At 45.2% G+C, this 13552-nt stretch overlaps 1 protein-coding gene across 3 annotated transcripts; it reads left to right on the plus strand.

The window, feature by feature from the left end:
• Window positions 1–1117: 1117 nt before the first annotated feature.
• Window positions 1118–13361, plus strand: ACER2 (alkaline ceramidase 2). Of its 3 annotated transcripts, none has more exons than XM_078862076.1 (7): window positions 1118–1231; window positions 3070–3180; window positions 4277–4391; window positions 5162–5303; window positions 6820–6957; window positions 8556–8693; window positions 9970–13361. In XM_078862076.1, the coding sequence occupies exons 2-7, from the start codon at window positions 3076–3078 to the stop codon at window positions 10154–10156; spliced, it is 825 nt and encodes a 274-aa protein (XP_078718202.1). In that variant the 5' UTR covers window positions 1118–1231; window positions 3070–3075; the 3' UTR covers window positions 10157–13361. The 3 variants fall into 3 exon arrangements, with proteins under 3 accessions (XP_078718202.1, XP_078718203.1, XP_078718204.1); XM_078862077.1 differs by lacking the exon at window positions 1118–1231 and adding an exon at window positions 2583–2614; XM_078862078.1 differs by lacking the exon at window positions 1118–1231 and adding an exon at window positions 2654–2765.
• The last annotated feature ends 191 nt before the right edge of the window (window positions 13362–13552 follow it).

Here is a 13552-nt window from a genome sequence, read left to right on the forward strand (position 1 = left end):
CCCACATGGTTTCAAACACGTGGCAATCCTCACCAATTAACATTTATTGGGCGAAAGTGCCCACCCGGCAAATTAGTGACCAACACCGTTTTATACGATCCACTCTCCACGCCCATATCATAGCCAACCCCACCCCACCCCACCGTGGTGGCGTTAATTAGATAATTGGAGATTAAGAGATGAGATCACATTGGTGATTGGTGTGGGATGGGCAGGTGCGGGCAGAGAAAGGCGACGTGGATCATGTAGCGCTGTGAGTCGATCTCTGCAAGGTGAGTGCGGTGATGATGGAATGCAGAATCGCATCGAGCGATATTGGCTCGTGTAATTTGATGGTGTATGAAGATAATAGTTCATGTAACAATACGATATAATGCGATGGAGAGCGTATTTTAATGGGTAATGTAACAACGTAATCAAGGGTGATTGATAACTTATTATGATCATGGTTAATGTAATAGAATATATGACGAAGAACGTATTATAATGGATAATGTAACAATATTATCAATGATTGTTGATAATTTATAATGTTTAATGTAAAATAATAAAATATAATTATTCAGAACGTATTATAATGGATAATGTAACAATAGAATCAATGATTGCTGATCATTTATAATGTTTAATGTAAAATAATAAAATATAATGGATAATGTAAGTCAGTCCACTGTGATCGAAAGTTTAATGTATAGACCATCATTTTAACACGTCGGCTTTCGCGACCAATATTAGTCACGATAAAGTTTTATTGTGGCTTAGGTCGCGTAAATATCAATGTGTCGTTCACACACCACCACCCGACATAGACCAATGGGTAAGGCTTGTCACATGAACAAAACGTGGCAATGTGTTACTACACGTCGGTCCAGATGTCTTGTGACCCACATTTATTTCCCTAAATGTTTTTTTTTAAAGTTATGTTTATTAAAACAGAAATGAATATGCAATTCATTGGGGGGGGGGGTCACAAGAGATCTGGACCACCCTGCACTGCAGCACACCCGTATGGTAAAGCGCCCAATTGAGTACGACGTTTCGCTGACTGCATCAACACGAGCCACGATCGATCCACAGCTGCCGTACGCCTGCGTCTATCGGTATTTAGCGGCGGTAATAATAAAATTAAAGTGCCGGGGGGGATCGACGTCACGTCACGAAAACGTCACCCGGGACTCTGTCTCGGCATAGCCGCTCTGTGGTGGAGAGCGAGAGACGCGCGCGGTGTTGGGTGAGTGATGCTGATGATGATGATGCTCCAAGTCCTTCCCCCGTGTCTCCTCTTCCTCCTCCCTTCCCTCCCTTCCTTCCTTCTCGCCTCTCTCGACCCTTCTCTCTCTCTCCGCATCCGACGCTCTCGGCCTCGAAACGTCTTCCACGCCGCGAGTCACAGAGTCAAGCGCTGTGTGTGTGGGGGGGTAAGACAAAGGCCGCTCGACACCGCCGTGTCTTCGCCTTCGTAGCTGCTCGACGACGGCACTTGCCCCCAACAGTCTGCGGAGGTTATCCGGGGAATCTTTGCCTTTATATGGGGGGGGGGGGGAGCGGTGGCGCAGTGGTTAGCGCGCTCGAGATTTCGATTCGCCGGCGTTCTCGTGGCATCCGAGCCGGTCCGCTGTGAACGCCTCCTGGGTTTGAGTGTGCACGGTACCCATTCTCATCCGATGTGTTGTCCAACGTGGTCAGATCACCACCACCACCGGCATGGATGCGAGTTCACCCCACGTCGTCTTGTACAGGGGAATTGAGTTTTAAAGGTCCATACGGCGGACGAGAGCCAATCATTCATCGCTGTTGTTGTTGTCTATTTGTGTTGTGTTTCTCCCTTGTGATGGGACTTTGTAAGATGAACGTTGAGATTTATAAGTGATCTGCAAGGTTTGAATTGGTCTGTAATGAGGTTGGGCACTGATAAGGGGTTGATAGGTTTGTTAAGAGGTGCTCGCTAACGGCAACGTAGTTTATAGCGTATCTGATGTGTGTGTGTATCTTTTGTGTAGCAGTTGTGTGTGTGTTGTGCATTCTCTATTGTGAGTGGATCGTGTGTTCAGTGTACTGTATTGTGTGTGCTGTATTGAGTGTGTGAGTGTGGTACTGTATGTTTCGTGTCCTCTGTTGTGTCCTCTGTTGTTGTTGTCTCAGTGTTGTTTGGATTGTATGTCCATCGCCTGTCCTCTCTGTTCTGTACAGCGATGGGTGGGCGAAATCAGCTCGACTTTGGTCGGATATCCCAACCCGGATAAAACAAAACAAAATGTGAACGGTTGAGCCAAACGTCAAACATTGCCAAACTTACACGAGTTATGTAAGGAAGCTATTGAGTATCAAAACAACAGTTTGAGTGGGAAGGGCTTGTGACCAATTTGGTCATACGTTGTTTTCAGTATTGTTTGATTTCCTGTTGACAAGCTATAATAATGTGTTTGTAATGCCTAAACAGTTGTCTGTACCTTGTGAACATGTGGGGGTCTCAGCTCTTCATGGTGGCTTAAAAAAAATATGTTGATCAACACGCATGAGCTAATGTGTAATCTGTAAGATCTGCGGGAACATCGCCGAGGTTGTGAAAGTTCAGCAGAGATTGCGTCGCCCAAGTTTAAAAGCCAGCCCGAGTGTTTGTGAAACATAAAGCTTGTTCCATTTGTTGGCCATCCAAGTCGGGTTTTAGTCTTAGAATAATCTTTAGTGATTAAGCCATTTAAGTTAATCTTGTAATATTTGGTCTCTTAGGCTACTAACACCCTGATTAATAAACACATTGCACTGTAAGTGGAAATTCTGGTCCAACTCCTTCTGTATGATTGACTGAACTCCGATGACCAAGCTGGTAGCCGTGTTTTATTATATGTACAAGTTTTCTTCTCGCTTGCCATCGTCATTATCTGCTTTCATCGTTAACAACTTTGACAGTCATAAATAAGTAATCAGATGTTTGCCAGCCACCCGCCTCTAACCATCGTCTCCAACTCGTCTTTCTTTTCTTGTCCTTCACCGTGCAGTTCCCATCACTCACGTTAAGAGCTCTGCCCCAGGGCATTAAAGCCATTGGTGCCCTTCCTCTCATTGCAGGGCATTATGGGTGGGGAGGTCTGGCCACAACTAGCTGCTGGAACATCGGAAGTGGATTGGTGTGAGCACAATTACGCCATCGTTCCCACCATCGCGGAATTCTACAATACGGTACCCGCCCGTCCACACCTACAGCTCGATCATGCTCGAGGTCACCGTGATGCAACCACACCTCATCGTCGCCTTCTCCGCCAGATCCCACAGCCTAGTCTCACATGGTGTTGGACCAGATGACGCGACCTTCCAAGATCTAAGGCCAAATGGTGGGAAACTGTTCGGTCAGATCTTGGAGGTCAGGGCTATAAGTGATACAAGCAGTAAATGGGGATAGTTATGTTATGGTCTTCAAATGAACTTGTTTAGAGTTAGCCTTATAGAATTAGGACTGGCGGATGATGATAAGTTTGATTAAGTGAAATGCTAACGGTGAGAAAATACTTGCGGTGCTAGCAGCGAATGAAAATGACGAGCATTTTTGTGTTTTCAACTAGCTCCCATATCTTAAAGAGAAGGTCCTTGCCTTTAACATTTAGAAGTTCACCAGTATTGGTTCAAAAATTGTTGACTGAGCTGGTGAGACACTTTATTTTGAAAGCAGTGCAGAGGTTGCTTGTATTGAACTAATGCCGCTAACATCATGCACTCCCAGAGGGCCTTGTAGTTGATGGCAAGCATAAAAATACTTGAAGCTTATTTATGTGGATGCACAGATATTTGAACGATATATATTGTCTGCTTGTTTATTCTGAGTGTTTGCAGTTTGGCCGGTGTGTACATATCGCTTTACTGTGTGTACTTAAGCTGCACGCAATCACATGTGTGTATTTTAAAGCAGCCTGAGTTGGTATTGATATTCATTGTTTGCCGAAGATGTGTAGTTCTATATTGTTTATATATGTGTTCACTGTTGATGACCAAATCAGCCAGAATGCACCCAATCTGGTTATATCTCAGAAGCTAAGGTGGTTTGAGACTGGGGTTGTTAAAGTCGTTTTTTGTGTGTTCCCTTTAACCAAATGGAAAAGAGAATAGTTTCCTGCACGCATATTGTATATTTATCTTTTTAAACGTCCGTGGTGTAATGGTTAGCACGCTGGTTAGCACACAGAGGTCACGGTTGCGATTCCAGCTCTTGGTACGGCAGTTGAATTAATGGGGCAATTTTCTTGAATTCGTGTCCTTAATCTGCATGTATTTGTGTTCACAGTTAAGCAATGCGCTGTTCTTCGTGCTCCCGCCTTTGTGCTTCCACTTATCGCGGCCGTACGCACGACACTTCAATCGTGGCATCAACCTCATCTGGGCCCTTCTGCTGGTTGTTGGTAGGGCCCTGCTCTGGATGATTCACATCTCATTTGAGAGAAACCTCGCTGTCATTCGTGCTGCGCCTTCAAAGGCACGTGGGGAACATTGTTGTTGGCTTGTTGAGTCGAGACACACCCATTGCAAATTAAGTACTTTGGCGATGCTAATGTTTCTATTTTTGGGATTCCAGATGAGCTAATTTTAATCAAATTTTGTTCATCAGAAAGTCAGCTGATGAGCTCATTTTGTCATCACGGAAGCATTGTACGATGACATTGTTAAGAGCAAGAACGTATGTTTATAACATCAAGTTATTTCGCTATGTGAAACTAAACTGTTTTAATTTGATTGGGTAAGGCCAACTGAGCTATATAGCTCTTTTTTCAGAAGTGACCTGGCCACAAATGATAGCTCAACGAAGTGGCTTATGTGGAAATGTATAGCAGCCAGATATTCTAAACGCATGTTTCTAAATGTGGAGGGAAAAACCGGAGGACCTGGAGAAAAATCCACGCGACCATGGGGAGAACATGCAAACTCCAAATATACAGATGTCAGCGTTGCGATCGAACCCCTCTGTGGTGCCCAGGCAACATGCTCTTATTCTATTATTATGCTGCCTGGACATAAATTAAGAGAATGGTTTCTGTGAGGCTCAATACATCTCATTTATACAACTGTATTTGAACTTGGCCCAGGGGAGCGAGACATTGGAAACATAGGGGGCGAGTGGGCACGGTTGTGCACTGTGCGCACTGAAAAGGCTGTGACTTGGCATGTGCTGTAGGTGCCGGCTCCGCTTACTTCCACGCCACGCTCAGCTTCCTGGGGCAGATGCTGGACGAGCTGGCCATCCTTTGGGTCATAATGTCTGCGCTAGCCATGTGGTTCCCGCGCCGCCTGCTGCCTCAAGCCTTCCGCAAAAACCGGTACGGAGCCGTGCATGACACCTCGGGGATGTGGCGTTTGAGAGGTGCCCAACTAATTGGCTTCAGGGATAAGAGATCGCTGAGCGAGCCAGCACCGCTGAGATTCTGGGTTTGAATCTTGAGTTTAAGTCGACCATGATTAAACCGGGTTGATGCTCTTGGCCTGGTCACCAATGATTGCTCAAAAATCTTATCGTATTTAAGTTACATTTTAATTTCCCTTGGCTAAATTCCAGTTCTATGCATATGTATGTGTGTATATTTAACTTCTTTCACGCAATAAGTAGCCCATCGTGCAAATCAGAGGTGTGGGGAAGGAAATCAAACGTATAGAGGCTGGGGCCATTGCCCCACCCGCCACCCACCCCTGAGACCCCAAAAAAGATATATTATTAACATAACAGAAAATATATTGAATATTTATTTACTAGCATTTTTGTCCATCCAAGGACGGGTGTATATTGCAGTAAATCTGAAATATTCAATAGAAAAATTGTTTAGCTCATGATTATGTGGAGTGACGTCACCCGCTAATGGTTATTGTGGAGGGGTGCGGCATGTGTAGTGACGTCATCCCCTCATGTTTATTGTGGGGGGGGTGCGGCATGTGGAGTGATGTCACCCGCTCATGTTTATTGTGGAGGGGTGCGGCATGTGTAGTGACGTCATCCCCTCATGTTTATTGTGGAGGGGTGCGGCATGTGTAGTGACGTCACCTGCTCATGATTATTAACGAGGGGAGGGGTGCGGCATGTGGAGTGCTCGACCTTCTTGTGCGTTAGTGTAAATTTCCACGCGGGCATGAATATTAATGAAGGGGGCGGGGCCTCTTTTGCGGTGCCGTCACGCACGGATGTAGCACTGTGCTGCGTAGTTTTTTTTCCCGTCACTTTTTGTAAAGAAACGTCACATTTGAAGTGACTGCATAATAAATTATTTAATTCTGCTCGGTCTTCCTTTGTGTTAGTGTAAAAATCCACCCACTCATGAATATTCATGAGGGGGGGTGGTGGGCCTCATGTGAAGTGACGTCACGCGCGGGACGGACAGACATTTCTGCGCGAATATATATTTATTTATTTTCCTGGATCCACCTCTGCTTCTAAGAATCAAAAACTACATGTTTGATTGTCGAATGTGATCACTGTTTCATTGCTTTCATGGCTTTATTTTGGTGATTTCGAAAAGTCTATTGGTTTAGCCATCTTTGTTTGTTGTAGTACAGAGTTAGACTGATGGCCTTAATCTAAGTTGTCTTCTGGTTGTTGTTGGTTGTTTGACTTGCATCCCGCTGGGATTTTTGCAGAGCGTTGGTGTACGGTGCTTTTTCTGCAATATTTTGCTCTTTTCTTGGATTTTCTGTTTGCACTTAGTCACATATTCACTTTAAGATGTTTTATGTTCATGTTTTTGTTTTTTGTTTGTTGCGGTTGCACCCGATTCAAGAGCCGAATGGCTCACAGGGCTATACCTAATAAATGAAATGAACTTGAACTTTTAATGTGTGCGCACGCAGGGGCAGGTTCAAGGTGGTCATGTGCGCGCTGACCCTGGTGGTGACGGCGCTGGCGTTCGTGAATCCGGCTCTCAACAGCGTGACGCTCATGGCCTTCGGGATCCCGTGCACCGTGCTGCTCATCACCGAGCTCAAGCGGTGAGCTTCGGGCGCACGTTCGGTGTCGCACTTCACGTTGTTCGGTTGCTCGCAGCGGAATTCCTCGCTGCAGCACTGGGTTTTTTTTTTGTTTGCAACCCCCTAAACATTGCATTTCGATCATTTGGATGCTATAAATGTCCACATGATGAGCCGCTTCGTTGAGCTATCATTTGTGGCCAGGTTGCTTCTGAAATAAAACTAATAGCTCAGTGGGCTTTACCTGGTAAATAACAAAATACTGTTTAGTTTCATTATTGATCTTTTAGTGATTTGCTTACCTTTCCTAAACTTGGCACTCCTATCGATGTTTTGCATTGTTGTAACTTACTGACCCGCCTCGACTGGACATATGTGAAAAAGAGCTTCATCGCTTTTCGCATTTCTACAAGATGAATAAATTATTCTTATTCCTCCAATCGACGTGCGGCCTACCAGGTTTGGCTGCGTGTTGAACAACCCCTGAAGATGCCTCTAGTCGTGGTAATATTCGTGCGCGGTGGTGAATGCTCAGCATGGGGCCGACTAACCCAGTAGGACCACACGGATGCAGTGAATCGCAAATCCAGTTTTGTGACCCTGCCTGACAGTCTGCTAGTTTGTTATTAATAATCTTATTCTTGGTTCTTTCGGTAAAGTCACGTAGAAGGGAAATAAAAAAATAATTAAAAAATTACATAATAAAATTCTCACGACGTTTCAGCCACAACGCAAGCAGCCGTCCTCAGGTGAAGAACAGAGCTCTCGGAAAGACAGCGTCCTAATGAACACTGCTAAGCTTGGCAGCGTATTTTAAGCTGGGTGGGAGGAGCAGAGTGCCTTGTCAAGGTGCACTCCTCCTCTGTTCTTCACCTGAGGACGGCTGCTTGCGTTGTGGCCGAAACGTGAGAATTTTATTATGTAAATTTGTATTATTTTATTTTTTCCCTTCTAAGTGACTTTGCCGAAAGAACCAAGAATATGAATCCCTGCAGTCACGAAAGCTTTAAATCAAAATTAATAATCTTGTCTAGGCGTATGAAGGTGAGGCCACTGCATGCCGCACACGCCTTGGTTGATTAATCACAGGGCTGGAGTTGAGAAACACTTCATGATGCCATCTAACCCAAAAATAACCTTTAATATGAATAATATTGGTCGCGACAGCCTGCGTATTCAACTTTAGAAACACTATGAGGCTTCGTCTTAGCTCCTCCTGTGAATCGTGACTTATGCAATAGACCTATATACTGATTAACTGATTAATATATGTTTTTCCACACAATACATGTGTTTAATTCGTGCTGTAAGATTTGATTGCTTGCAATTAAAATGATATGTGAACTCTAAGATAATGTAACCTCTACGATAATGGAATGGACCAAACTATACAAGACGAAAAAATGTTAATAACAATGCAAGCGAGACGTTAACAATGAGATGGATAAAGTAGTCCACAATTGCAATCCATCGTGACCCCAAATCATGGCCAGTAATATCTCTCGAGGTGAGAATGATTAAGTTCAATACACAGCAGTTAGACATGCGGGCATCATCGCACACCACTGTCCTCGGTCACCATCTCGCACGCCTAAACGCGACGCCGTTTGGCCCGGCAGCTGTGAGAACAACCGCGTGTACAAGCTGGGCCTGGTGGCCGGGGCCTGGTGGACGCTCGCTTTCCTCTGCTGGATCAGCGATCGCCTCTTCTGCGACCTCTGGGAGGCAGTCAACTTCCCCTACCTGCACTGCTTCTGGTGAGGGCGGTAGAGGCTGTCGCCGAGCGAGCGACCTGCCTGCTAGACGAACGCTTTCCGTATACGTTGCGGACAGATCGGCTGGGCGGACAAGCCTTTGTGTTGTTTCTCCGCACATTTCCTGCTTGACTTGTTGCATTTCATTCCCCAGTGACATTTATACAGTCCAGCTCTGAAGTTTTTTTTACAGTGTTTTTTTCCAAGTTGTCCTTTAGATGCCGACAAACTTCATTCTGCTATTTTTTTTCAGGGGACCTGGGCCTATGCGCAGATGTGGGTGTAGAGCTGCGGTGCAGTGTTTTACTCATTGCGATACTCGTCAGGTGACTTGGGTTCCATTCCCAGCCATTGATGCCATTGGTGGCAAGTGGTGGCAAGTGGTATCTTGAACCTGTTATGACGGGGCCACCCCGAGGTTGACTCAGCCTTAAGTGACTATCTGGTGCAATGTTTCAACTTCGGCACTGGACAGACAAAGATGGTCAGGTGTGATGCTTGCTGTGAACCTGTTGTGGACATTCCCCACGGTTGACTGGGTCTTAAATGTGTGAAAAACTCTGTACCAGACAGACAGCCAGGAATGGTTCTGGTCACACCACTGCTGTGTGCTGTTCCGGCTTTAACATTTACCTGCGAACAGAACTTCCCCAAACACTTTGTACAGCTATACAAGGAATATCTGCTTTTGCGGTGAACTGTTCAGTAGTGGTTAACACACTGCATTATTATCTCCGTGACATGGGTTAAATTTATCACCCAGAGTTTCTTTGATGATGTCGGATCTTGGAAATTAAGCAGGGCTGAGCCTGGAGATTACTTTAATGTGCAACTACTAAGCATACCAGGTTGTCAAACACCCCTGCATGGCTATGTGGTGGGCAACAGTGCAGCGTGGTCCATTGTTTTACTGTACTTCCACGCTTAGTGGCTATGCTCCCTGCCATTACCAATCCTGACTGAGCAGCGGAGTCAAGAAACCCCCACGACCTGCACGACGTTTGGGAGGCCCTCGTCTGAATCGACAAGGGACTGTGCATATTACCAACAGAGATTTGGAATCTAAACCAGGGTTGACTCATCATAAAACGATGACCTGGTGTGGGGAGACATGGGTATCCGTTGCGTGCCGGTGCGCGATGCTGTCCCCCGCCACCCCCCTCTCCCCCCCCCTCCCAGCACCGTGTGCCGACCTAAATCGGTGCCCACCGACAGCACAGCCGGATAATTGTGAGTCTGATCATGGATGGGTGGGGGGTGTCTATGCGTTGCGGTGCAGGCACGTGCTCATCTGCCTGGCGGCGTACCTGGGCTGCGTATGCTTCGCGTACCTGCACGTCCTCTCGGAGGCGCCGGAGCGAGGGCCGGCGGTCCGCTTCTGGCCCAGCGAGCGCTGGGCCTTCATCGGGGTTCCCTACGTGGCACTGCTGTGTGTGCCAGAGCAGCGCCGACACAAGACGCTATGATGGCATGCGTTTTTTTTTTCTTCTAGATTTGGTTGGCTCCGTATGGTGCGAAAGAAGTTCAACATGCATACATACAACACTCAAAAGGTTTGCGTTCGCAAACTCGTAAATTTGTGTTGATATCGGCCAAAACATTCACTTATATATTATTATTTTGACTGGCTAAATGACAAGTGATTTACATGTTCTTGCATTTACCATGCACAACACTGTACTTGCTATGCCCTTGCTATTGTGATGCTGTAAGGATGTGGCTGCTTATTGTCGAGCTTTCGACACTCGCTTGAGATGAAAGGGTCAATGCAGCTGTCCTAGTTTGGTAAAAAACAAAACTCCGTGCTGCAACGATATTTGCCCCATCCTTCCACCCATGGCATTTGCAGTCGGTGCAGGGCCCCTACCTCTCGTGTCCCCCCCGTCTAGCCCTGCCATTGGCTGAAGAAGAATTATGAAGTAAGGTCATGCAAGATCACTGGGAGAGAAGGACATAGGAAGGAAGAGAAACTGGAGAACAAGGTGTTTACCTACCACTCCAGCACTGTTTATCTGTGGACATGTTCTGTCTTTTATTCCACGGGCAGACAACGATATAGAATGGCACTCGGATGGTTATACTTCAACAATATCGTTTCTAACGACAATACTGTAATAGAAAATCATGCTTTCACCTTGTAATAATACGAAAGGTTAGCGTTTTGTGATCATTATAAATTAATACACCAGGTAGCGTAGTGGTTCATTGTGTTGCCGCAATTTGAAGGTTTACGAGTTCAAATCCGAGTCGGGATTGATTGGGCATTTCATTCCTCTGGTGCCGATAAAATGAGCACCACTTTGTGGGAATAATAACAGGAGTTTGATTTCGATTTAAAGCTTTCGTGATTGCAGGGATCCATCTTCTTGGTTCTTTCGGTAAAGTCACGTAGAAGAGAAATAATAAAGTCACGAAAGCTTTAAATCGAAATTTAACCGCCTCTACGGGGAGGGACTTCACATAACTTTTAGATCCTTCAACAAACTCCAGGATAAGAAGGCTCAGCTAATCGAGTCTCTCGCCTTTCTGAAGAGATACCGCGACTCTAAGGTAATACTCGGTGTTGATAAGTAAACTACTTTGTCAAGGCGCTCTCCACCCCCCCGACCCAGCTTAAATATTCGCTGCCAAGCTTGGCAGTGTTCATTGGGACGCTGTCTTTCCGACAGCTCTGTTTCTTCACCTGACGACGGCTGCTTGTGTTGTGGCCGAAACGTCGTGAGAATTTTTATTTAATTATGTTTTATTATTTCCGTTCTACGTGACTTTACCGAAAGAACCAAGAAGACAGTAGTTTGCTTGTGGAAAGACATCCTCCCATCATAGGAATGTGCAATTAGTGCCACTGTATGACTGTTTCGTGAGAGGCCGCTGACGTTTAGTTTACTTTTGAATAAGAGTACTGCGGAGTCAGAGCAATGAGCGCTGTATAGCTAATATGTTACGTGTCATGCTCAAGTGTCGGCACGTGAAGCCAAGGTGTGTGTGCTTCGTATCGTGAGGACGATATGTAACCTGGAGTGAGAAGGAGACCCTGCCGGAAACAGACCCGAAAATATTTAGCCTTTGCAAAGCTTAACACTTTTGACCAGGCGGTATTGGGGGAAGTCGGTAAATCAAGCAGCAAGGCGACTGTTGCAATTCCACTTGTATTGTTGCATCAACGGTGTTATCGATTCGGCTCGCAGGGAACCGGTCAAGGAGTTTTGTGGTCAAGGTGCACGTCTCCACCCTTGGGGGTAGAGTTATAGAAGGATGTCGTTGTGAAACTCGAGGTCATTGTTACTGATTTAGTTTGTTAAAGAGTACCTGTGTGTCTGAGTTTAAACAACGCTTCTAAACCCTTGTGTACAGTTATTGCAACTTTTACTCGAATGCACGCGGTCGCTTTAAAGTGTTTTTTTTCCCCTCTACAACAATATTGCACTTGTGCCGTCGGCGTCACGCTGGTAGTGCATCACCCTGTGTTAGCGATGACGTTACAGAGCGGCTTATTAAGTCAATTCAGCTTCTTAACCACATTCAAGGAAGGAACCTTTTCATAAGCCCTGCAAGTGTCTGTTGCATGCCAATTGGCAACACATACATTACGTTTTAGAGGTGAAATATGCCAACTTGAGTGAAAACAAACGTGCGATATTTTTTGGTATGTGTGCAGTTGACAGAGGCTGAGAACTCGCGACACGTGAGAACTCGGTTGAATCAGAGGTAACTGTGAACCTGGACTAGAACTCAGGAATCAGAGATGCTGTGATTAGAACCACCCAGCACCACATTCGGCATGAAGTAATTAACACGACGTTGTGCCGTTTGGTCAACGGGGAACACGATTTAGTATTAATCAACTGGTTGCGTTGTTGGCCGCACCGTGGTAGACTTGTGTTGGACAGAACCCCATCACTGTGTGGCACTTAAACAAATGGGGTTTTACGAGTCGTGGCAATGAGTACTGCGTTGGCAACAATGTTCCAAAAAAATGTCGGATGTCAAAATGTAATAACATTTTTTTTATGATTCTCGGATGCAGGCAGCCGAATTATTTTTGTACTTTACTGCAATGAAGTTTTGAAACTCAGAAATTGGGGCTTGTGTTGTTGGCAAGTGAGGTGTTCATTGTTATGCGTTGGATACGTTTCATACGGTGGTAGTAATGTTTATAAAGTCGCCATGTTATAACTTTTACAAAGTCATTACAAAACCAGGTTATTCTGGACGTTGTGGTCATTGTAGATCTGACAGATTTCCATAGACACTGCCCCATTAAAGATTACGTCATTTGGTCATCTGTTTTATATTTTTATACAAGGGAAAAAAAAACAATATTGTACCGGACTAGACGCTGCATGTTAGTGTGCACCGAAATGATAGACATCTGAGTGTAACATTTCTGGATACAGGTGTAGCTACGTAACTTCGCACTGTCTATTTTAAATAGTTTGTTTTATCTTGCGCACTACATGTACATTCGGTGGGTTTACATTAAAGGTAAAACATTTTTAGAAATGTAGAGGTTTAATTTTGTTGTGGTCATTCATTGTATGTTGTGGTGGTTGCAATATTTTGCAATGCAATTGTAACTGCATGACAATGTGTCTGGATACAATATTATGTTTTTAAAAAAGGTCATTTTCATTTATGAAGCACGTTTCATAATAAACCATTAGAACCGTTTTATGAAGTTGTTATGTATGTTGAACTTCTTTCGCTATGTATGTAGCCAACCGTGCTGTTTGGAGGTGCGGGGCAAGGATAAGTGCTGTAATTCCCTTCCGGATAAGGACCTCCTCCCCACGCTGTGGGTCACGGGGGTTTTTTGACCATACTTCACCACGCTGGTCAGTGTGGGTTGGTATGACGACAAA

Source organism: Lampetra fluviatilis, chromosome 13 (assembly GCF_964198595.1).
Source record: "Lampetra fluviatilis chromosome 13, kcLamFluv1.1, whole genome shotgun sequence".
In the NCBI taxonomy this organism is placed as follows: Eukaryota; Metazoa; Chordata; class Hyperoartia; order Petromyzontiformes; family Petromyzontidae; genus Lampetra; species Lampetra fluviatilis.